Source organism: Papio anubis, chromosome 12 (assembly GCF_008728515.1).
Source record: "Papio anubis isolate 15944 chromosome 12, Panubis1.0, whole genome shotgun sequence".
Classification (NCBI taxonomy): Eukaryota; Metazoa; Chordata; class Mammalia; order Primates; family Cercopithecidae; genus Papio; species Papio anubis.
Genome location: NC_044987.1, coordinates 34,434,747 through 34,462,067, shown reverse-complemented (window position 1 = coordinate 34,462,067; position 27,321 = coordinate 34,434,747). Strand labels below are relative to the sequence as shown.

General features: G+C 33.5%; 1 protein-coding gene across 1 annotated transcript in view; it reads left to right on the top strand.

Moving 5' to 3' along the window:
* The window catches only part of CNTN5 (contactin 5), a 1,333,698-nt gene that overhangs the window by 795,296 nt on the left and 511,081 nt on the right, over positions 1–27,321 (top strand). Inside the window, exons 5-6 of the mRNA XM_031653895.1 lie at positions 20,812–20,935; positions 21,046–21,221. Coding sequence (XP_031509755.1) covers positions 20,812–20,935; positions 21,046–21,221 — 300 coding nt within the window. The remainder of the gene's footprint in view (positions 1–20,811; positions 20,936–21,045; positions 21,222–27,321) is intronic.

Sequence of the window (27,321 nt, the reverse complement as noted above, 5' to 3'; positions counted from 1 at the left end):
ACAGAGCCTGAATAGAAAATCATCCCACTCCTGTTCAGAGTTAAGCCAAGAAATACCCCAGACAGAGCAAAGATTTTTATGAAAAATATAAAGACTCAGCTTGCAGAGCAATTTGGGGAAGCAATTCCACTTCCGGATATACAACTTGGAGAAACCTTTCCATATGAGTACAAAGAAATAAAATGCATCTTTACTGCAATATATGTCTAATAGTAAAGGTTGGAAACAACTCAGATGTCCATCAAAAGGGGAATGGATACATTGTATTTTTTTTTTTAATTTAATGGAGAACTAAAACTGTTAAAGTGAATACAAAGAAAATGGATAGACCTCAAAATAGAGAGTGAAGAAGGTGAGTTATGGAGTATTATTTATAATATGATATCACTTATGTAAAACAATGGAAAAATATATCCTATTTATGGATACACATAAGTGATATAATTTTAAAACATGAATTTGAGATAGCAAGTTGACTACAGTGCTTACTACTGAGGACAAAGGGAGAATGAGAGCAGGAAATAAGTACCAGGAGAGGATTGAATATACATTATCTCAACTTAGTGATACTTTATTTCTTGAAAGAAAAAAATCTGAAATAAATATAACACCTGTAGTGACTAGACACTAAAATGTCTCACAGTAATTCCCACTTCTTGGCATTTACAGTGTAATCTCTCACTTTATCTGTTGGCTATGGCTATTAAGTTGCTTCTGGAGAATAGACTATAAATAAAGTAATGGGATATGACTCCTAACAGTGGGTTACAGAAGCCACTGGCTTCCATCTTGTTTGTTTTTTTGCTTTCTGGCTTGCTCATATTGATGGAAGTCAGCTCATGCTGAGAGCTGTCCTGTTGACAGACCCACTGGGAATGGCCTCTGGCCAACAGCCCAAGAGTAAGTGAAGCACTCAGTCCAACACCCCTAAGGAATTTGAATCCTACGAGTAGTCACGTGAGTGAGTTTACAAGTGTATCCGTACCTATTCGAACATTGGGATGAGACAGCTTCCCACCTTGTGAAAGACATAGAGCAAGGGTTGAGCCGCACCTGCTTCCTTGACCCACGAAGGCTGTGAGGTAATCAACACATAATCTTTGTTCATTTTCTGGGCTTCCTTTCTACTATTTTTACTATAATTCTATATATCTGCAGAAAATCATTCTCATAATTTCATAGCTTTAAAGTTTCCTTTACATATTTCCTCTATTTTAAATTTCTGTGTCATCTTGTGATCATCTCAACAGGTTGGTATTCTTTTCTAGGAAGCCAGTTCCTCTATTCAGCCCAGATTTGTTTATTCAGGTCTTGATTATGCATTCTTCTTTGTTCTCCTTTATATTTTGTACAAGGCCTACTTTTTAGTCCTATTTGTTACATAAACAGATGCTGCAGAGAAAATCTGTAAAAAACAGCAAATGCTGCAATTAGAAGAGATAAAATTTCAATCTTTCTACTACTTGCTCACAGTTTATATTAAATGTATTATACTTTATTCATTACATTAGAAATTGTGAAATATTTAGAATATAAAGGAAATAATTCATGAAAACCTCTTGTGACTATATATATTAACTTTATTAAACTTTAATCTTTTCCCAAATTTGCTTCAGTATTTTTTGACATAAAATTTAAGTTGAGAGTTCTTATTTTGCTTGGATTGTGTCTCCCACTTTCTCCACTCTTAGAGGAACCACTGTACTTACTTTGTCATTTGTATGCATGTGTTTATATTTCTGTACATATGACGCCTATAATATATGAAGCCCGTATTTCTGTACATATGAAGCTTATGTACTGTTTTTTAAAAAATTTATGCCAATGATTCTGTGTATATCATTCATGATCCACCTTTTCTGGATCAACATTATATCCTAGAGATTCATGTATCTTGAGGTCTTCAGTTCTGAGTTCACTTCATTTCCTATAAAGCATACTGCACTATGACTCTATTACAATTTCTTTATCCATTCCCTTTTTGTAAATATTTTGGTTGTTTCTAATTTTATGTTGTTATATGTCAAATGCATTTTTTCATGCCTCATTGGTAATTGTGTTAAATGTATTTTAGGAGTGCAATTTTTATATAAAAGCATTGTAACATTTCCAGATGCCGTCAAATTGCTTTCCAAAGTGATTGACACTTGTACCAACATGGTATGAGTGTTCATATTTCTCCACATTGTCACCAACATATAATTTTTTGGCAGTCTCTTGAGTATAGTACAATATTTTATTGTGGTTTACTTTGCATTTTCTTGACTAGTGAGGTTGAAATTTCAAATATTGGACATTCTGGATTTTTCTAATGCATATTTCTTATTTACATATGTTGACTGTTTCTATTAGAATATTTTACTTTCATTGAACTGTAGGAAATTTACAAATCAATTGATCACTAATTGATTAAATGCGTTGCAGATATATTCTCAGAATGTAGCTTATCTTTTTACTGTTTCAGTAGCATCTTTAGTTAAGCAGAATTTTTTGATTTTTGTGTAATGCGATATAGCAATATTTTCCTTTGTAGTCTGTGCTTTCCATATCCTAAAAAAAAAAAACCCTTTTTTACCTTAAATTTTTATTTTCTTTCAAATGTAAATTTTGATTTTCATATTTAGGTGTTTACTGAGATTATTTTTGTATATAATACGAGGTAATTACCTGATTTTATTTGTTTTCTATTTTTGGAGACTATGTATTGACTAATGTCAATGATCTCCACTGATTTGTGAAAGCACTCCCTCATACATTTTCAAACATGCTTTAAATCCTTCAGTAACATGGTTTAATTTTTTCGAAAATGGTTTTCACATCTTAAGTTTATTCCTAGATCTCATACAGTTTTTGCCTCCTAGAAAATAATAACATAGTAAGCATAGCATAGTGTTTGTTAAGTTGGTATATAGAGCCCTATCACTCTGTTTCTGTTGTCTTTCTGGTTTTGCTCGTATGGCCTTGTCTAATAATATATGTTAGATACTGTATTTAGGAAAATTGCTTGTAAAAATAGCCAACTGTGTGGTTAGGAGGAACACAGAAAAGGTTTGGTTAAAGGTAGCCAGTATCTGCCACACACTTTGATTTCTTTAGGATATTTTCATGTTTCCCTTGCTTTCTGTTAGATAGATTGTTTTCTATATTTAATTCCTCTTTCTTTTTTTATATCTTTTTTGCATCATATAACTGTTTCTTTTGTGATTACCATTAACTTAGTCTATAGTGGTTTTCAGTAATGAAATTAAGAAATTTCCCAAGTATAATGTTATTCAATAATTTTATTTTTTCAAACAGAAAATATTTGCATGCTTTAAGTACTTACTATTTTTTCTTTTGCTAATTTTCCCTTATTTACAAAAATATGTTTAATAATCAATACTTAATTATATTTTCTGTAACATTAGTATCTATAGTCATAATTTCTTCCATTATATAATTTTTCTCTCTGTGTTCACTTTTTGGATAAAGCACATTTTGTAGTTAAAAAGGATATCACTGTCGCAAACTATTTTAGTCTTTATCTGTCTGAAAATATCTTTATTTTGCCATTACTCTTGAGTGACGGATGATTTGGCAGGGTGTAAAAATTCTGGATTGATAGTTACGTTCCCTTAATACTTTAAATATCTGCTGGCCTCTTTTGTAGCAGGCAGGTGTGTTATCAATCTAGTTGTTATTTTCTTTGTTAATAGACTGCCCTGTGGAAGTTATTTTTTTCCAATGCTTGACATTTTGTACCTTTACTATGTACTTTCTAAAAGTTTATTTTTGCTTATCGACCCAGCACTTATGAGACAATTCAAAAGAAAATATAATATAGAAATATAATTTCAAAGAAATTGTAACATCTTTCTTTTCAAATGTGCAAAATCCAGCTCTTTTTCTGATTCGTCTGTTCTTCGTTTCTACACTTTTGGTGTGTTATAATTGCTTGCTTAGTTTAAGGAAGTCCATTCCTGCATTTATATTTTGGAGTATCTTAAGCATATTTATTTTAAAGTCCTGATAGATAGAAGTGTAAGTGTATTTTATCTGGAATAAATTCTTATTGCTATTATTGACTTTGCCTATTTTTTTTTTTTTGCAACATATAATTTTTTATCTATGTTGTAATTTTTGGTTTTCTTTGCAGGTACATACAGAAAGGAAGTATTTTTACTATTTTATTTTCCCCCTCTCAACTCTGTGGTTTCCTCTTATTTTTAACCAATTCATGGTCACTGCCATCTTGTCCTTCCAAACTCTAGATAAGAACCAGTTCTTATAATGACATTTTGAGGCATTATGTTTCTGTTTGGGATATTGAGATTCAGTCACTGTGCCTGGGAATAGCTTAATTAAGTTCAGAGTCAAGAAGCTTTATCTACCTGCTTTCATCTTTGCAGGTCCACACCTTTCAATGTACTGTAGCCTCACATGCTCACAGAAACAGACACACATACATACACACAAAAGGCATCCAACCTGTTGTTATAGGTATCATGACTGAGGTATATACAGTATTATTTGGTAACATAGAAGAGAGGCATCAAATCTAACCTGTGTTGTATGATTAAGTGAGTCAAAATTGAGGAAGTGATACTGGATCTAAAATATATTGCATGTGTAGAAGTACATTATAGATAAAATAAATCATGTGTTCAAAGGCAAAGAGGTAAGACAGCACACTCCTGTGTTTAAGGAACTGCACGTTATATATTATACTTGTAGCAAAGTGTGAATGGCTGCAATGAAATTATAAATAGACTTAGTCTTCTTTTTAAGGAGTCTAAACATTTTATCTGTATTAACAGCAAGCCTCGATTAATCAGTGGAATCTTTTTAGCAGCAGTTGCCCGAGAGACCTCTGAGCATGCAGATTTAAAATAATAATAATAATAAAATCTCTCTCACAGGAGGAAGGAAATAAGGGGGGTCAGAAAGATGTTTTCATATTTATAAAGGAAAAAACTGATAATTATCTCAAGGAAAGCAGTACTGGCAGAGATAAAGAGAAAATAATAGTTTATCACCCTGTATTCTACTAGAGTGTCTCCACATAGGTATATTTGGTCAGAGCAGTTGTCCTCATTGACTTTTTTTTTTTTTTTTTTAATGTGAGACAGGGCTTCACTCTGTGGCCCAGGCTAGAGTGCAATGGCATGATCTTGGCTCCCTGCAACCTCTGCCTCCGGGGTTCAAGTGATTCTTTCATCTCAGCCTCCCTGGTAGCTGGGGCTACAGGGTCACACTACCACGCTCAGCTAATTTTTCTGTTTTTTGGTAGAGACAGGGTTTCACCATGTTGGCCAGGCTTGTCTCGAACTCCTGACCTCAGGTGATCCACCCACCTTGACCTCCCAAAGTGCTGGGATTACAGCCATGAGCCTCTGTGCCCCATCCATTCATTGGTTCTTTTTAAGTTTTATTATGTCTAATTGTCTTCTGTTTGTCCTGAAATGTTTTCAACATTATAACAGCAATAGCCTGAATCCATTATAGAATTCCAACCATGTGGGATTAAATTAAAAGGTAAAATTTAAAGGAAGACTAGACTAGTTTGTTAGAGTAAATTCCAGTAGAAACACGAGCAGCATATAGTGATAAAAAATATTTTTGTTAGGTCTGTTTTGGCCCAGAAACATCTTCATAGAGACAAAGTATATGTCTGTAATAACTTATACATAGCTTTGTTTCCAAATTTTTAACAAATATTTTTAGAGGTTTATAAACAGATTGGCTCTAAAAAGTAGCTTCAATGCCCCTTTTATACAATTACTTTACCTCTCTGTATTATAATGATAACAATACTCAAAATGCTTTCTGAATGTTTTTGACTCAAATTTTTATGCAGCTCTCTCAACTATTTTTCTTCGATTGGTGAATAACATATTTAGAATAGGATTACAGTGAGCATAAAACATCTGTACAGGTTTACTAAATAAAGAGGTATTTTTAAAATTTTTTCTGTAGGAGATATTGGCCATCCACTGTGTGCAAGCTGTACATTAACTCATCACAAGACAGTTATTATTGTTTTAATCTCTAAAGTTTTGAAAGTATTTGATAAGTATCATGACTGTATAGCATATTCATATGTGTTATGCTTTCTATGTGAAATAGAATAAAATAATAGTTATATAGATCTTCAGAGATATGTACAATGATTATGGTCTAGTACTAAATCAGTAACATGAATAGCTCATTATAAGAGTAATTTGTGAAAAAAAAAACTTTATGAACCTTTATATAATGACTGCTGCTTCTTTGTAAACTAATGATAGTATTCTGTCTTAGTCCATTTTGTGATACTGTTACAGTATACCACAGACTGGGTAATTTAAAATGAGGAGAAATGTGTTGGCTCACAATTCTGGAGGTGGGAAAGTTCAGTACAAAGTGCTGGAATCTGGTGGGGACATTCTTGCTGCGTCATGACATGGTGAAGGTGGAAGGGCAGAGAGAGTGAGAGCAAGAATGGATAATGCAATTGCAACAGTAATGGCCTAATCACGTCTTAAAGATTCCATGTCTTAATACTGTTACAATATCAATTAACTGAACATAAATTTTAAAGGGGAAACACTTTGAAATCATAGTTGATACCCTGTGGTATTTTATTAAATAGAAAGTTAAGTATCAGTGAATATGAAATAGTTTTTGTTTACACATGCATTATCATGGAATCATTTATCTAAATTTAAGTAAGATATATGGAAAACTAAAAGAACTTTGCATATATTATTTTACTACCCTCAAGGGAATTTACATTATTAAAATCATGTATCTTTATCTTCAGTGGTCATGTTGATGATGTATTTTAGTCACAGATATTAAATTTTATTATAGTAGTTCACTTAAACAATGACAAATCCCATCTAAATGTGAGCTGTTGTTTCAAATATTCGCATATTCATGGAATGTATCTGTACTTGCTATATTCTATTTCCAGTGAGAATTAGAAAACATCGTGTCTGATTCCACTTTGTTATTTATCATAGTAGTTAGATCATTTTAGCAACCAAAGGTATGCCATTTAGAGCAAATTTAGTGATTGTGTTGTGATATTTGAAAAGTGTGATTTACAAAAAAAAAAAAAAGAAAAGAAAATGAGGAAGCTTTTGGTTATATTTTAATTAGCTCTGTGTTTTAACAGATATTCCCTGGTGATACAATTAAAGAAGCATCAAAATTTTTAGTAATCTGAAATGGTGAAAATGCATATTCTAATGTACTTAAAAATATTTGCATAGAGGTTAATCTGATAATTTGCTATACATATGACCACATTTAGGGAATACAGAAAAAGGCTGCATTCAGAATTATTTTGTTGCATGACAATGAAAATATGGTTGTGAATATTGTGCACTGGCCCATATTAGACAAAGAGAATTCAAATGTTATACCTTGGTCATCCCCAGGCTTTATAATAGAAAATAATCAAGAAAGGCACAGTAGTCAGTCATTGATACTTGATTGAGGTGAGGAGATGGATATAGTCAATGAATAAAAACTTCTGAGCTAGTCTCATAAAAGAAAGAAGAGAAATGGAACAGTATCTGGAAAGGTGAGTACTGCTCACTGGCATTGAGCAACCAGAAAAGCCCTCAGTATCTACTCTGTTTTCAACCTGATATTGTTATTTTGGATAACAGCTTTGATCCCTTGAAATTGTGTCAGTGCAAATGTTTCATAGACCTAAGAGGTATAATGTAGTTTAAAAAGGAACAGCTGAGTTGTTAATAATTATTCTAAAGTAGTTATTTGAGTACAGAGTGACATTTAAGTGATTTAAAAAATTGACGAAGGTTTAAATTAAAAAAATTTCAAGGTAATGTAGGTTAATTGAAAGCCCTTATGAGTTAACATCTCAGACACATGCAGGATATATTTCAGGGGACCATAGGCAGGGATTATTAACCAGAACTGACACTATACCTGTTCCTCCCTCTGTAAATATAAACTGGTACTTGACTTCATCTGTTTTTATTGTTATGATTTTAGTAGGAGTCAACTTAATTAAGTGTTGGGTGCATTTCATTCTTCTATTTGTGATGAGATGGTTAGGTTAAGATATTTTATCTTTGGATAGAGACAGTCTGGATTAGGAGTGATTCAAACTAGATAGCTCAGACATTTTTTGGTGGGGGAGGCGAGGAGCATGTTCTTGAGATTCAGAGACCGCAATGCTGTTTTTGGTGGAGAAGTGGTGGTCCTTAGAGGAAGCAGATTTTTTTTCTACTGAAGCTAAGCACATAATTTTGCTCTCTTTAATTCCCTCAATGGTAAACACAATCTTCAGTTTATAAACCCTCTGTGTCTACACATGCTTTGAAAATGTGTAGCACTGTCTTCTGATAATTGGAAGATTCCTGCATCTTCAAATTTGTTGCCTTATGTTGTCAGTACTTTTGGCTAAATTTTATCATTAACATGATTTATTACCAAATTTGACCTGGCACATGGGCAGTGGCATCCTGACTCAAAGCAACCCCTTTGGTGACAATTTTCTGTTGTTTCCTCAAAATACTTTTTGTTGATGAATTGTTTTAGAGACACAAGCACAAAATGTAAATGATCTTTTATGAAAATGAGAATTCTCTCTCAGAAGGGGAAAGTGTAATTTATTTGGATGACACTCTTCTAAGTAAAATACATCATGCCAGTTTCCCCAATTTAAAAATTGAGACCATTCTAATAATAACTTTACAGTCTTACGACCATTCATCAAAACTTTGATTTTATTCTCTTATTGTAGTCTTAATTTTAGAGCCATTTATTATTTTATATTTACCTGCTTTTTCACCAATTTAAGTACATGTGATGTGAGCAGATACCATTTCATAGTCTCTTTATTCTCTTTCAGCACTTAGAGTGGTGCATGGTTACTGGGAGCTTTACAAATATTTTTAAATAAGAAGGCATCTATTTAAGAACTGCTTCATTTGTCCTGAAATCTGAATTTAGGCTGAATTTCTACACCATGATAGGATATTTACTAAATATTTTTGAACACAATAGTGTATTTTGGATTATAATTGGAAAGGAGAAAAGAATAATATCCACCTTCAACAAGATGGCCTATTGGTTTGGCATCCTGTGAATCTTAGGTTGGTGCAAATGTAATTGAGGTTTTGGACCATGAATTTTAAATCATAACTAGGTTCTGATACATCTTTATTAATCAAAATAGGAAACATTACAATCAACACATTTTTGCCAATGAAAAATAAATTTGTTTATTCCTGTAGCATAATAATCCGTGCTTCAGGATTCGACAAACTCTTGGAAAGCATTTTCTGCATCCTGCTGGTTGTGCAAGCATTTTTCCTACAAAAATTATTGATGTGCTTGAAGAAGTGGTAGTTGGTTGGCTAGAGGTCAGGTGAATATAGTGAATGAGGCAAAATTTCATAGCTCAATTCGTTCAAATTTTGAAGTATTGGTTGTGTGACATGCAGCCGGGCATTGTGGTGGAGAAGAATTGGGCCCTTTCTGTTGACCAATGCTGGCTGTTGGCGTTGCAGTTTTTGGTGCAGCTCATCAATTTGGTGAGCATACTTTTCAGATGTAATGGTTTCACCCAGATTCAGAAAGCTATAATGGATCTAGCCAGCAGCAGACCACCAGTGACCATGCCTTTTTTTTTTTTTTTTTTTTTTGGTGCAAATTTGACTTAAGAAAGTGCTTTGCAGCTTCATCTCCATCCAACCACTGAGCTGGTCGTCATCAGTTGTTGTATAAAATCCAGTTTTCGTTGCACGTCACAATCTGATAGAGAAATAGTTGATTGTTGTCGCATAGGATAAGAGAATAGGACACTTCAAAATGATGACTTTTTGGCGGGGGGGTGCGCTCAGCTCTTGAGGTACCTACCTACTGAGGTGTTTTACCTTTCCAATTTGCTTCAAATGCTAAATAACTGTAGAATGGTTGATACTGAGTTCAGCAACTTCTCATGTAGTTGGAAGAGGATCAGCTTTCATGATTGCTCTCATTTGGTCGTTGTCAACTTCCAATGGCCAGCCACTAAGTTCCTCATCTTCAAGTTTCTCGTCTCCTTTGCAAAACTTCTTGAACCACCACTGCGCTGTGCATTCGTTGGCAGTTACTGCGCAAAATGTGTTGCTGATGTTGTGAGTTGTCGCCGCTGCTTTATGACCCATTTTGAACTTGAATGAGAAAACTGCTTGAATTTGCTTTTTGTCTAACATCATTTCCATAGTTTAAAAAAAAAAAATCAACAAGTCATTAGCAAAAAAGCAAGAAATGCCCATTAAAATGATATATAACATAACCACATTTAACAATGCATTCCAATATCCAGTGGCAAACCCCAGCAAGGCAAAAACTGCAGTTACATTGGCATCACCCTAACACATGGAGTTGGTGCTCTTTGACTGTTTCCATAAGTGATAACATTTACTGTATCCTCCGACCTGTCTTTTATATCTGTGCGAAAGTGACAAAAACCTATTAGACTTGCACTTTATTTATGTTGTGTGTACAATGTAATGCTACACTACCCATGAAACATTCATCACTATGCTTGTTAATAAATAATGCTCTTCAATTCTTACAAATCCTTGAAAGTTTTATAGTTTATACTTGTTTAAGTTTCATAAACTTCATTTCAATGTTGAAAGACAACTGAAAGTTAAAGGAAGATCTGGACAATTTCTTTAAGAATTAATCTAAGATACATGGTGCGAAAAGTTTTTCTCACCTTGTAACTATTTATGGCATCATAAAATACAATTTCTGGTTAACACTTCAAAATTTCTTCAAATCATCACATAAAATAAACTAATGATCATTAAAAGGGCATTTCTTAACATTTTATTGGGCATGATAGGCTGCTATTTCCTTTGTATGATATTACTGATACACTTACATTACATTATATGAATAAGCTAATCACAGTCATAAATTACAGCTAACCAGCAGGCAGAACGGTTGGAGCCTGGCATTAGATGCAATCCCTGAGAAAAATTAGCACAGAAGTTCATGTTTTAAAAGAGGATTTAAGCCTGAAAGGCAGATTTAGAATTGAGGGAGACATGATAACGTTGAGTCATGATTCAAGAAAACAATCGAAACAGTGATCCAAAACCAAAAAGCAAGCCTTTCTGAGAGAACCTGGCTGCGAGAGTCTCACATGGATGATACTTAAAATGTCTTGGAAGGAAGGAAGTTTTAAAGTTAGTATCTGGGTAGCCTATCAGTAAGTGGCAGAAGTTTCGGAAGGAGTTAGAGAGAGTCAGACACTAACTTGATCCTAGGACAGGACTCTATAAAGGAAACTATTGTGTCCGTAAGAAGATAATATACAGACAATCCCTAATTGAAGGTAGTTTGATTTACAATTTTTTAACTTTATGATGATGTGAAAGTGATACGCATTCAGTAGAAACCATACTCTGAGAACCCATACAACCACTCTGTTTCTTACTTTCTGTAGAGTTTTCAGTAAATTACATGAGATGATAAAACTGTATTATAAAATAATCTTTGTGTTAGCTGACTTTGCTTAACTGGAGACTAATGTGAGTGTTCTGAACAACTTTAAGGTAGGCTGGGATAAACTCTGATGTTCAGTATATTAGTTGAATTAAATGCATTTTTGAATTATATTTTCAATTTATGATAGGTTTATTGAGGTGCAATCTTATTAAAAGCTGAAGAGCATCTGTACTACTGCTCCTAGAAACTTCACTTGGAGATAGGGAGATGGGACTTTCAGAGGCATAATTTATAGTAGAACTGGATCTTCCTGTTCAAGATCCTCTCAGAGAAGACTACTGCCAACAGCAGGCTAACTTTAGGCAGCCATTGTCTCCTGTTTCTTGCTCTAGGTCAGTGATTCTCAGTTGCTGTGTCACCTCCTTCTTCAATGTGTTTCAGACATTTGTGAGGGTAGTCTCAGCTATTCAAGGATGTTACTTTCATTTAGAGAGTAGAGACCAGGAATTCTAAATGTCCTATGATTGCAAAGCACAGAATTCTTAAGTGTCCTGGCAGGCATTTTTGTGAGTGAAAATTCTCTTTATAATTATCTGGTAAAATAATCTGACTTGATATTATATTACTTGTGTGGTATTTTTAAATACAGTGGATATTTCAATGCAAACACTATATGAATTACAAGATTATGCTTAGTTTTGTTCAGAACTTAACCAGAGGTTTCTGTCCATTTAGAAAACATACTACCTAACACCAGTGCACTTTGAGTCACTAATTCTAGACACCTGGATTAGTTTCCATTTGTAGATGCTGCATTCATGGAGATTTTGTGAACAAAAACTCTTGATTGCTTCTTTATGTTGTCTATTATAATTCTGAAAATGTACATACTGAAAATGTACATATTGAATTAAATATTATTTTAGGCTGGGCACAGTGGCTCATGCCTGTAATTGCAGCACTTTGGGAGGCTAAGGTAGAAAGATTGGTTTGGCCTAGGAGGTCGAGGCTGCAGTGAGCCATGATTGTGCCACTGCACTCCATCCAGCCTGGATGACCGAGCAAGACCTTGCTTCAAGAAATGAAAAAATCAAACCACAATTTTACAGTAAACGAGTATACCTTTATTTGTCCTTTTTAAATCATTTTTAAAAGAATTACTTGCAGGTAGTTAGAATATTCATTGATTTTATCTGACAATCACAAAGCGAGAGTATAAAATAGTTATAATTTGAAAACTTTGAGAAACTGCTAGATGGATGTAAGTACTTTTTCTCCATTTCATATTGTTTTTCTCAACTTGGTGAGACTAGGATAGATGGGGTTACTACTAAGGCTGGGAGACAACAAAAGAGTAAGGGAGGAACAGGACTACATATATATGATTTTATAATTTACAAATTTAGTTTAAACATCTTTGATTTATGCTACTCCAGATGACTGTCTACACAGCTAGCTCTTGGCTTGCCTCCATAGTCAAGACCATTTTGCCCTAGCCATTTAATTGATACCTTGTTTTCCTGGTATAAAGCTGCAAGAGAGCGATCCAGAGTAATTCAGGAGTTTCCCTTCTTGTATGTCTACCTTCCATTTTTCAGTTAACTGTTTGAAGACCTATTGCTTCCATGATGCAAACTCCTTTCAAAAATTTTATGTTCCCCTCCAAGGAGACTCTGTCCTTTACCCAGCTTATTGAATCCTACTTTGCTGTATGTGGTTGCCCTGTGGCGAGTAAGATCAGTACTGTCACTACTTAAAATTGGTTCAGAAGCAGAAATTGATGATGACACATGTGTTCAAAAAGGGTATGAAGAGATTGATTCTTTGCAACAGGAGGCTTTCTGAGAACACACATTGGTATGAAAACAGCCTGAGTGAAGAAAGTAATGAGTGGCTTGGGTTTTTAATTGTGGTTGTGAGGTAGGGTTGGGATAAGGGTTCCTATGTGGGCCAGGGTTTGTGTGGTGTAAACTTCTCCCCTGGAGTCAAGGCAGGAGGTGCCCAGCTTCTGACCCTGCCCAGAGGTGAGGCAACAAGGAAAAGGCAAATAATGTGGCTGGAAAGTTGTCAGTGGTCAAAGAGCTGACATAATGTCAGACTCTTAATTACATGAGTCTATGGTGAATGTCAGTCACTTAAAAATCCAAAACAAGAGCCACAGCAGCACCCATACAACGTAAATGTGTCCATAATAGCACTGGGCCTTCTAGAAGGGTTAACAATAGGATTTAGGAATGGAAACATAAGGATGAAAACCCATTTTCAGAATATGACCATATGAAGAAGGCTTGGAGCTCAAGAATTAAGTAGAAAGCCAATTTAAAAAACTGGAGCATTGTAACTGGTCAAGCTAAATATATGGTTGACTGGTTAAATACCTCCTGTCATAGGCCCTAGGCCTGGAAATATATGCTAGCTAAGTAGTAAGCCATCAAGTGGTCTGAACTAGAGAAGATGGTTATCAGCAAGACTGTAATCTAATTGTTACAGGAAAGAGGTCCAGATACAGACCCCACGAGAGGGTTCTTGGATCTTATGCAAGAAATAATTCAGGGCAAGTCTGTAAAGTGAAAGCAAGTTTATTAAGAAAGTAAAGAAATAAAATAATGGCTACTCCATAGACAGCCCCAAGGGCTGCTCGTTACCCATTTTTATGGTTATCCCTTGATTATATGCTAAGCAAGGGGTGGTTTGTTCATACCTCCCCCTTTTAGACCATATAGGGTAAGTTCCTGACTTTGCCATGGCATTTGTAAACTGTCATGGTACTGGTGGGAGTGTAGCAGTGAGGACGACCAGAGATTACTCTTGTGGCTGTTTTGTTTTGATGGATTTTGGCTGGCTGCTTTACTTTAGCCTGTTTTATCAACAAGGTCTTTATGACCTGTGTCTTTTGCTTACCTCCTGTCTTATTTGTGACTGAGAATGCCTTAACCATGTGAGAATGCAGCTCCGTAGGTCTCAGCCTCATTTTTCCCAGCCCCTATTCACGATGCAGTTGCTTTGTTTCAAATGCCTCTGACATGATGATGATATACAGTTCAATGAACTTTGTTTCCTGATGAAATTTCATCTTCTTTAATAGTTAAAAATGATTTTATTTTAATATAATATTAGTCAACATAAGAAACTCTGGACACTATAACAAATTACTTAACACAATAATGTGTTTCTTTTGTATTCACATCACATTCTGCTTAGTTGTTGAATGAGGTGCTCTCCATATGGAAAGTTTTGGAACCACATTCAGTTGATCTAATATCTTTGATATCTACTAAAGCCTTATTGGCATCTTCTGCTCCTTTGCCTTTAGAGAATTGACAAATAAGAGAGGATAAAGGGTTGTGCATGATTTTTTTTGTAGCCAGCTCTGGATTGTACATACAACATGTCAGTCTAGAATTAACTGACATGGCCCCGTAAACCTAAAAAAGGCCAGTAAAGTGTCCCAGTGTCCCTAGGAAAAGGAAATGGGATTAGGGAGCATTTAACCAGTACTTGTCACACATGAGTTTAAAAAACCTATCAAATATAACATGTGATAATGATGACATTAAAATTACACTCTGATAATTTTAAAATCATGTTTAAAGTAGGCACTTAGGAAATACTTCTTTATTGATTGATTATGGTTAAAATTATTTAAGGTCAGTTCTGTGGGTTATATAGAAACAGATTTGTTTTAGTAAAAGCTAAAAGTAAAAACAAAATCTTCATTTTGGTTAATTTCTCATTTTTCATAATATTTTATTAGTGGAACTTAAGGTGTTCTTAGTAGAAACTTATTTTAAAATTAAAATATTACATTCATATATTTTTATATATGAATATAAATATATTCATATCATTTAATTTTAAAATATGAAGTTTATAAAATATAGAAAATATGACAATTTCTATGAATTAGTTATATTGACATGCAGGTAAATGTAATTACCAGAAAATCTTGAGTACAGTACATCTACTATGGAGTAGACTTGGGTAAAAAACTGTCCTCATCTAGGACACAAATTTACGGTTTTAATTTTAAGATGAACTTCATTTTCAGACAATAATCTGTTATGAACTCACATATTACTGGATGTATCCAAGCTAAGACTGGATATAGATCCCACAGAGATTTTTAGAAATGATGCCTGAAATGAATCATTCTTCCTCCAGTTCTGAAAGCTTATGGCTGAATGATAGCATAAAAATCAAACATCTGTCAGGTATTTTTATTTTATCCAGTATCACTCTTTGTAAATGATACTTTTATCTCTTATTTTTTGTTTTTTTATTTTTTATTTTTAAAATAATTTTCTTGCAATTAATATAGGGAGACGAAAATGGTTTATTAGTTACCTATTCCTATATTTAAAAAATCCTTAAAACTTAGCAATTTAAACAACAGTCAGGCATTTTCTCTTCAAGTCTGAAATCTGAGTAGCTTAGCTAGGAGGTTCAGGCTCAAGGTCTTTCAGGAGGTTGCAGTCAAGCTATCAATTATAGCTCCATTCTCATTTGAAAACTCTACATAGGGAGGATCCACTTAAAAATTCACCTGTGTGATTGTTGGTACGCCTCAGTTTCTTGCTGCCTTTTGACGAAGCCAGATATTTCAGTTCCTTATATGTCGGCCTCTCCACAGCCTGGAAAAGTATCTTTTGGATATGCAACTGTCTTCTTCTTGAGGGAGTGACCCATGAGAGAGAGTGTACCCCAGAAGGAAGCTGCATTACTTAGTATTAGAAGTAATATAGTATACCTTTTGCTTTTAGTTAGAAATAAGTCATTAAGTCAAGCTGACACTCACAGGGAAGGAAATTAAGCTCGACTCCTTGATGGGAGGGTTATCAAAGAAATTGTAGACATATTTTTTAAACTACCCCAAGTAGCTTTGGGAAAATTCTTCACAAGTTAATCGGTCTAAAGATGGTAGAAAAGGCATGTTTACTTTATATAATTATTTTGAAATACAATTAAAAGATTGAAAAGGAGGCATGAAAAGGTTACCTTCATTGAAACAAGGAAAAAAGACTTGAAAATAATGAGGAAAGAAATATCCAACAATTGCCTTTGTCCTCAGACTTCAGGACAAATACCCGTTTGCCTAATGATAAGTCGTCCAGCCCTTAAAAGAAATGTGTACTCAATTGTTCATTAATAAATGTAAACTAATCGGTTGAAGAAGTCTGTGTAAAAGTTGACAAATGACTCAGAATACTTCAGAACATTTGGAAGGAGGCAGTAAAATAAGAACTACTCTGACAAGCCTTAAATATTTCTGTTTTCAATGTAAGTTTTTGTTTGGGAGGACCTTGAAGTTGAGGCAGAGGGAAAGAGGCAAGAGATTCAGAAATTGTCAGATTATAGTTAGACTCCTAACCTGAGGTTTTTCCCTGTGAACCGCGTAGATGTCCTAAAAAGGAAATTGTGTTAATACAGATACATAACATCTGTGCATTCAGATATTACAGATAATCACATTACTAACAATAGTTTAAAGAAGCAATACAAGAAACCGAAGTAGATATAAGATAACAGAAGAAATGATATGTAAGTATTGGAGCTCGGGAAACAAATGGAAGAGAAAACGATTAAAGAGTTGAAACTCTTAGTAGTAGTAATATAGTTGCACCTAATTGGATAGTAATATAGCAACCAAACTCAACAAAGTCAAATAAAAAAGAAGATATAGAAGTCATTACACAGTTTATGGAGAAAACTTTTTTTTTTTTTTTTAAAGAAAAACAAGGTATGCCTAATTGGTATGAGGAGAAAAGAGCAAATGAGGAATAAATTTTACTGAAAAAATCATAAGACTGAAAGTTAAAAAGGCCATCTGAGTCACAGAAAAAAAAAGAAGACATATCCACCAAAATTATTGACATTCAAGGGTGGGTAAAGAGTCCTGTGGGTGTCCATGTATAAAATCCGGTCACTTAAAAATGATGAAAGTCAGGCCCGAGTCAGACTACTTCACCATGGTAATGTCCAATGTTACCAGAGGGTGGAAAAATACACACAAAATCATTAGTGAAATTAGTAGTGAACATGTAATTTGATACCTACCAAGTTGTCTCTTAAAGATGAAGACAAAATAGATATATTCTTTTTTTTTTTTTTTTTTGAGATGGAGTCTGGCTCTGTAGCCCAGGCTGGAGTGCAGTGGCCGGATCTCAGCTCACTGCAAGCTCCGCCTCCTGGGTTCACGCCATTCTCCGGCCTCAGCCTCCCGAGTAGCTGGGACTACAGGCGCCCGCCACCTCGCCCGGCTACAAAATAGATATATTCTTAACTATGCAAAAAGGAATACGGCATACAAGTGCTTCTTTTTGATAAAAAATAAGGAACTTAGAAATGGAAAAATCATGCGAAGGTACTGAGTATCTAATCTCATAATAAGAACTATTAGTAAGAAATTTTGTAAAATACGATTATCAAACAAAATTGAGAAAATTTAAGAAGTATACTTGAGAAGTTCATCATTCTTTGTAGCAGAGAATAAACAGATTATTTCCAAATTGAAACAATTCTAGACATACACACACACACACACACACATACACACATACATATATAGCTAATTTTGTATTTTTGGTAGAGACAGGGTTTCACCGTGAGGGCCAGGCTGGTCTCAAACTACTGACCTCAGATGATCCCCCCACCTCAGCCTCCCAGAGTGGTGAAAGTGCAGATGTAAGCCACCACAACTGGATGTTTCCTATGTAGATTTAGCTAATTGTTTTCTGTCTCAGTTTTGTCATCTCTAAGATAAAAGGATGAATTATTGCCAGTGGTGATTGTGAGTGTTTCGTGGTATTATGCATGTAAAGTATTCAGCATAATGCCTGGCATATAGTAATTATACTAAAAGTAAATATTAGTTATTATTGATCACAATTTATTGAGTGCTTGCAGTATACAAGGTATTTGCCAATGTTAATGCCAACTGATATTCATACTAATATTGTAAACTAGGCATTATTATCTACAAATAATACATGAGTAGCAGATAATCAAATATGTTTGGTTCATGGCTAAAAAATACTAGTACTGAAATTTGAACCTACATGTGTCCAAATCTAAAGTTCAAGAATTGTCTATTATATAAAAATATAACACATACTTATTATATGTAAATTTTATGCACCATAGGTATTTTTAATGTTTAAGTCATAGTTTTAATGTGTAAAGATCAGAAACAGTTATTCACAATGTAATTGTGCATGTTAATTTTTAAAATTTGATTTATACAAATTTTGACATAAAAATTTATAAAATTTTTCCAAGTTTTTATAAACTCATAATGCTACAACAAATACAAAATTTTGACAATAATTTTCTCTAGTTATTTATTAAATCATTTACTTTCCTTTTCCTTGTTGAATCAAAGTTTTAATTGACAGCAATATAATTTGGTACTGTGAAACACATTTTGGTTATTTTGGTGTAATATTTTTCTGTAGCTTAAAAAACCTGTAGCTAGGCCACTTGAGGTGGTTCACTCCTGCAACCCCAGCACATTGGGAGGCCTAGGCGGGCGGATCACTTGAGGTTAGGAGTACGAGACCAGCCTGGCCAACATGGCAAAAACCTGTCTCTACTAAAAATGCAAAAATTATCTAGGCATGGTAGCTGGAATTGCAGCTACTCGGGAGGCGGTGGCAGGAGAATTGTTTGAACCCAGGAGGCAGAGGTTGCAGTGAGCCAAGATCGTGCCACTGCACTCCAGACAGAGTGGGAGTGAGACTCTGAAAAGCAAACAAAAACAAACCCTGTATCTAGGTTCTGTAGGATTCAAAATATTTGCCCATACATGCTCATAGTGAGTGCTCAGTTTTTATTTGGTTTAAAATACTATGAAAGCTCCTGTTTTACTTCGCCAAAACAAAATATCATATAATATATTTAAAGAAAGCAAGTCATTTTACTCTGAACTTGTTCTTCTAAATATGAGGTGTACATCTTTTACCAGAAATTTATTTAGCTCAAATTTCCTGGAACATTTATTTTTATACTTTTTTTCTTAATATTTTCTTGTGATTATCTGCAGAAGATATAAACTTCTGTTTAATACAGATATGGGAAATACGTCTTTCCTGAAATCATTTCTCTATCTTTATCTATAGCAGCAGTTTTTAACAAGGGTCATTTTGATCCTGGAACACATATAACAATGTCTGGATACATTTTTTGTTATTATCTGTTGGGGAGAGATGCTACTGGAATCTAGTGGGTAGGGGCCACGGATGCTGCTAACCAATCTACAATGTACAAGACAGCCCCTACTCCAGAGAAAGATCTGTCCCAAAACGTCAGTGGTGCAGAGACTGAGAAACCTGATCTAGGGATATTATGTGATCAAATTCATGTTCACTGAAAATTAAGCCAAGAAAAGCTTTACTTTTTCACAAATTCACAATTCAGGGTGCTATAGATCTTAGATATGCACATAATGCTCTGAATGCTTACATAACTGTGGGCTAAAATAACTTACTTGTATTCTCCTCTGTACATTTACTAATCATTTCTCCAGCTGACTTAGTCTAAAACTCAAGTCCAAGTTGACAGTTGAAGTCCATTTTTAGTCTCACTTTCTTCATGAAATTTTCATTAGCTTCAAATTACTTTTATCACACGCAGAATATCTCTGAGTATTAGCTAACTAAAATAGAATCGAGTACCTGGTATATAGTAGGCAATAAATTTATGTGCTCTTCCCACTGGCCTCTACCTCCTTTTATGACTTTTGTCTTCTGATCTTATTGACTATTTAGTTGTATAAAGTTTTGCCTTTTTAATTAAGTTGTCTTTTTTGAAAGCATGTCTTATTTGTTCCATGAAAATACCTTTGTTCACGTTACATCATTATTTTACACTCCAGAATTGTTAGCACTAAATGTAGTGAATTAATGAAGAATATAAAAAAATTGCAAAAGGACCAACATTTTCATACCTGTAGCTCCTAAGTAGTGATACAATATTAATGTATTACTTTTGCGTGTGTATTCTTTTTGGCATTCTAAGAGTTTTACAAACTATCAGATTTTTTAAGATAATGTTTATGCTTAATATTATTATCCTTTAGTCTGATTTTGAAAAATGAAAACAGATAAATATATTTAAAATATAAATGTCTGAGATGTTTGTTTTTATGTATTATATCTTTAACAGCATTTTTACTTGATTAAAAATTATATTTGGATCTTTACAGTTTAATAAAACAATTCAATTTTCTAGCTATTCCTTCTTTTGGGAATTTAGCTGTTGATTACAAGAAAAGAGCAAGAATTTTGAATATAGATAAAATGGAAAAGAAAAAAACACAAAATACCTTGCTAGTTTAAGGAAGTTTAAAATGTGTCTGTTTTGTCTTTACAGAAAGTGTGGACTATGGGCCAGTTTTTGTGCAAGAACCAGATGATATTATTTTTCCAACTGATTCTGATGAAAAGAAGGTAGCACTGAATTGTGAAGTTCGTGGCAATCCAGTTCCCAGTTACAGGTAGGAATTCACTGTTAATCATTTTTCTTAAGCCTTAAAAACTTTCCATCAATGATATTCTGACACTCCCAGAGAGGATTATACATATTTGTCTCCTGATTTTTCCTAAGATGGCTTCGAAATGGAACAGAAATAGATCTGGAAAGTGATTATCGCTACAGTTTGATAGATGGCACCTTCATTATAAGCAATCCAAGTGAAGCAAAGGATTCTGGTCATTATCAGTGTCTAGCAACCAACACTTTGGGGAGTATTCTTAGTAGAGAAGCTACACTTCAGTTTGCCTGTGAGTAAAATATATTATTTTTCTATATATATGTGTGTATCAGTATGGATTTTTAAACTTCAGGAAAGAAAAGCTTAAGATCTCAAAGTTTTAAATGTGGTAAAACCATGGTAAGACATGGAAAGAATTCGAATTATACCAACAGTTCATTTCTTCTTGAAGTATTTTGAAATTTTCTGAAAGATTTGCTGTCTTCAAAATAAACCTGATATACTAGACTGAGGGGTCAAAGTCCTTTTCATTAAAGTAAAGTTCTAGAAGTCATAACAATGTATTTTGAAACACACCACTTATTATGTATTATTTTTAAGTCTTTGAGTTCAAATTAAGCTTTCTTTGTGAAAAAAAATTTATAATTCAAATATCTTTTGAAATCTGATTCTCTCCATCTCTTTTTTAAAATATCTACTGTTGTCCTATCTACTATAGTCACCATTTGCTATGGATTTCTAAGAATATAAGATAGCACATTCTAAAAATTCTGCTTATATTCAGGCAACAAAAAATACCTCTGAAATGCTAATATTTTAGATTTTGACTATGTCTTCCAGATGTCCCAATTTTTGTATTGCAAAAAAGATACCGTATCTGGCTATACAAAGATAGATATGCACATGTGCACACACACACACACACACACACACGGGAATATAAGCATTTCTAAAGTAGATAATATACCTGATTAACTGAAAATTAGCTGGGCGTGGTAGTGGGCACCTGTAGTCCCAGCTACTTTTGGAGGCTGAGGCAGGAGAATTGCTTGAACCTGGGAGGTGGAGGTTGCAGTGAGCCGAGATTGCACCACCACACTCCTGCCTGGGCGACACAGCAAGACTCGGTCTCCAAAAAAAAAAAAAAAAGAAAGAAAAGAAAATGTATGTATATATAATTAACTGAATATATTTATTCTTAAAAACTCTTGAAATTATTTTACTTACAATGAGAGCTTACAATAAACTAAAAATAGGCTAATAGGAAAAATATTTTATTATTCCTTAATAAGTAATCCTACTTGAAATTAAATTCTTGAAGATAGAATCTCTAAAAAATACTGAGAACGACCAGGAATCTTTATATTAATAATTAAACTGTAATTGTATTGGCTACATAAGAGATCATGAAATGATTTTTAAATTAAAATTACACCTGGAAGAATGTAATAATTGATCTTTCTCTATATAATCTTTCTCAGGTATCATTTCTAATTAACCCAGAATTCAGACACCCTATTAAAGAAGTATGAAATAGAAAAGGAAAGAATAAAGAATTGATAATAAATACAGTTTGAGGAGCACCAAGATAGGTCCTAGAAAAATGTAAATATCATCTTTTAAAGTAGATTTACCTAAGGAATTCAGATAGGTATATTTACATAGGCCAAAGATACCAAGATAGCAGCCTAAATAAATACTTTTTTATTTCGGAAAATATTATGTGGTATATCACAGAACCTAACAGTTTACATTATGCACAATTAACAAGTAACTTAATAAACTAAATAACCCTCATAATAGCTCCTTTATTCAATAGTCTTTTCAAGATAGATGCAGCATATCTAGAAAATATGCTTCACAAATATTAATGGCTTATACCTTACACTTTGGTCTACAGTATCTGATACAAGGTATACCAGTTAGGTATAGCCTGTATGTCAATTATTTTTCCCTTTGTGGAAGCAAATTATGGCAACTTTTTCTGCATGTGTTTACAGCAGAAAGCTATTTATTTTACATACCCATATGACTGTCCTAGGTTTTCTGGAAAGACCCAACACAGTTGTCATATACACTCACCTGAAATGAGGACTTTGACACCAGCATTTACAGTTCAATGACCAGGCTTGGGAAGTACTAGTTATCCTAAGTATCTTACCTATTTAGCAAGAAGCTATCTTCAACTTGATGCAGAGCAGTATCTACCTATTTTTAACTTAAACATTACGGGCTTACATATGTATTCAGTGGTAGCACCTTATGACTCTACCCCTCTTATGCATAAAAACCCACAAGGTACCTGGTTAAAGCAGATAGTTACACAGGGAAGACCAATTCTGCCTCAAAGTTATTTCCCCACCTAGATGTCATTATGCTTATTCTTATGATATTGAAACAAGTCCTTTAGATGTAGCTCCATCTATTTTTCCAGTTTGTCTTTGAAAATAAATGCAAATATGGGCAGTAGGGAGAAAAGATGATTTGATTAACCTTACTAGTATACCTGGATGGGAGTTTGGGTGCTGTAGGATTCAGGGACTGAGAATCGTTCAGAGATTAGGAAGTGAAAATGAGGTAGGAAGTTGGGGAGAAAAAAGAAAAGGGGTTTCTGAAATGAAGTGAAAGAAGACAAAGGCAATGTGAAACTTAAAAACTTGGTCGGCAGGCCTTGCGCGGTGGCTCACGCCTGTAATCCCAGCATTTTGGGAGGCTGAGGTGGGCGGATCACGAGTTCAGGAGATCAAGACCATCCTGGGTAACATGGTGAAACCCACCTGTACTAAAAACACAAAAAAATTAGCCGGGCCTGGTGGCACGTGCCTGTAGCCCCAGCTACTAGGCAGGCTGAGGCAAGAGAATCGCTTGAACCCGGGAGGCAGAGCTTGCAATGAGCGGAGATCGCACCACTGCACTCCAACTTGGGCGACAAAGTGAGACTCCGTCTCAACAAACAAACAAAAAACTTTGTTGGCAACTTTCCTTTATATTGTGTTTTCTGAAGACCAGGCTTGTAGGTAAATATATTTAATAGAATACACTCACTATTGTTGGAGTGTTTAATGTCTGAAGGGATTTTTGTGGAGGAATGTTTATTACTTCTGTCACATTTTAAAGCTGAAATATTTTATATCTACCAGGCATTATTTATCTAAAAATTTAAATATTCGTTATACAACTAACATTTCAAAATCAATATATTTAATAGACTGAGACAATTATTAAAGCATATTTAATCAAATTTTGTTAAACATTTATTAAATATTGAATATACGAGTCTTAAATGTATTAAATGTTTTAAAATCAGACTAAATTTGTAAATCATCAAAATGATTGCAAAACTTTTCACTAATACAGTACTTACAGTTATAATTCCTCCTTGGTACTTATGCTTGAGGCATATTTGCATATGTTATTCAGTTTATAATAATTGAATATGTGTTTTTACCTTTTACACATTAATTTTATCATTTGTTGTAAAATACCTTTTTAGATTATTTTTATGCTGTGCTAGTGCTATCATGATCTTCCAAAATCAAACTTAAAGGACTGTGTTACCCGATTCAAAGTCTGTTTTTGAGTTACCAGCCCAATGAGTTTTGATTGCCTCTTTCAAATTCGAGATCTGTTTAACAGACTAGTTCACTTTTGTGATTAACTATTATTATTGTTATATCAATGATACTTTTTAAATCTTCAGCTTTTACTTTTGCCTTTTAGAATATGACAACATCGCTTGAAATTATGTGATTCTAAAACTTGTTGAACAGTGTTTAATAAACATAGAATGAGGCTCCCATAATTATAGCCACAAAAATGTACTAATTTGTATTATATAATAGGTATATACTTAATTGAAGAAGTTATCCATATACTAACATAATATCAAATTATCCATATACTAACAATTATTATACATATTTATTATGAAAAGATAAGTATTAAATATAATAAAATGTAAATATATGTCATTGAAATTATCTTTCTTTTGCATGAAAATTACATATTTTCAAAGAAAAATTTCTGATTTTTAGTATCATTAAAGTCAGATGGCTTTTTGTAGATTCAACATATATATATATATATATAATGCATACATATATATGTATGTATGCATAATTAGTATACTGGCACTCCCTTAATGCTAGGAGTGCTCTTACTTAACCAGAAATATATTTTAAAATATTCTGCCTTTCCACTAATAACAGCTTGTCTTCCTGCTCCCAACCCCTTGTCAGGCATAGATTGATCGCTTTTCAATGACTGTAATGTTATAGAGTCTAAACTCTAGGTGCTGCAGGAGCATATTAGATAGTATCAAATAAGTTCTGGTGGTAGATAGGATAACATTATTGCTAAACCAGATAGTAAAAAATATTTTTTAAAAATAGGTTTTGAATGTCTCAAGCTCACATTGATAGCTTATATTTACTGAATGCTTACTTTTGTGGCAGACAGTGCTCTGTTTTAAGTACATTAACTCATTTTATCCTCATAACCAACACATGAGTTGTTCATGTTGTAAAATGTAAATTCATTTTTCAGATGATACCTCTAATTTAACCCTAATAGTATTCAATCTTTTCCTATTCCCATATAAATGTGTATTGGATTTCTTTTTGACCTAGCCAATTTGATTTTAGAAGTTCTTCTGAACTTGAATTAAATTGGAATGTTTTTAAAAATCTCATATGCTTGCTTCCTTAGTCATTTTACAATTTATTAACGTCTATGTAACAAAAATTAACATTAGTAATAAAAATAAGCATGCAGTCAGCATCCTGCATTACTTCTCATTGTTCAAATTTAGTTTAAAACCACTTATTTAGTTTTCCTTATAGAAGTTTAAGAGTTTAGGAGACATTGACTTTCTTTCCAATCCTAGAATTTCGGGTTTATAGTAATTTTGATGTGTAATCACTCTTTCTTACTAACATATTTTTTTCTTTTAATAAAACCTTTCTTCATAATTTCATTATTTATTGAATAAGCTACAGTTAGGACCTAGAAAGCTAACTTTTCTAAATTAATTTGAGACAAGACAAAGATAACTGCAGCTATTGTCAAAAGCGGATCTCATCATAGGTCCTAGCTTTTGCAGAAAATTATGATAAGGAAGTGAGTGTTTTATTAATACCTGGTGATATAGCAAAAATAAAGTTATATGTAGCATTTGGAAAAATTAAGCAAGTATAAAGCAAGTTAAATTGTTTTTAAAGTTTCATTTCTATTCATTTTTCACCCAATATATTAACAAATATAAAACAGCAAATGTATGATTGTATACTAGTGTTATTTTATTAACATATTTAATGTTTACCTCTTTCCAAAGGTGATTTTTTTTGACTTGCTCAAAATACATTCATAATTAAGTGAATATAGTCCTAGGAAAAATATACCTTATAACAGCTCAAGATAGTACAGGTCAAGATAGTACAGACCATAAAGTGAGACAGATATTTCCCTGGTGGTCAAAGCAAAAGAAAGAAGTAAAAATATGTGAAGGAATCTAACAGGATTTAATCCCCCTGCACACCCAACACTTCCGCAGAGAAGCAAATCTCCTCTTGACAAATTTTCATAGAAATTTTTCATTTGAAGCTTTTTATTGCAACCCCTACAACATCCCTACATCAATTCAATGGCAAGTTTAATTAGCTTGACATAAAACCAAAAATGTCTTTAACCGGAACTAGAATTTAATCATGAAGCCATTCACTTTATTCACTGATTAATTTTTTTTTTTCTAATTTTGATTTGGACAACAAACAGATTTGAGCAGCTGCTCTTCAGTGGTTCATCCACCCCTAACCTGCCTCAAGGGCTTAAATGTGTACCCATGAGGAACTTCATTTTAAATTCTCTCTAAATAAATATTTATCTATAAACATAGTTCAGCTTAGTTAGTGTTAATATTTAGTTTAGCATTAATAAACCTAACCCTCACAAGGGTGTAGTAAAAATTAATGAGGTGGAGAAGTCATGTTAGTGAACTGATTTTTAAGGTTAAAATTAAAAGCATAAGCACAAAGCTGGAGTGACTTTCTAGGGATGATTATTACTGATTATCAATGAGATTATGTTTGACAGAAGATATTTTATTCCTGAAGCCTGTGTTTATCATGAGGATAATTTCCTCAGCTTCTGTAGTGATTTCTCTTCAGTGACAAGCAAGAATACGCCATATAAAACTTTGTCACTCTCACACTTCTCAAACATCCTTCAGAAATCCAAAGCTCATAGCAGTTTCTTCACAGTTGGGATTTTTAGAAATAATTCATGCCAGAAAGTCAAACATAAAATGAATCAGGAATCAAATCTCCCTGTGCTGTATCTTACTTCAAAAATACCTTTATATGCAATTCTTGGTAAATTGATAGTTCCTATCT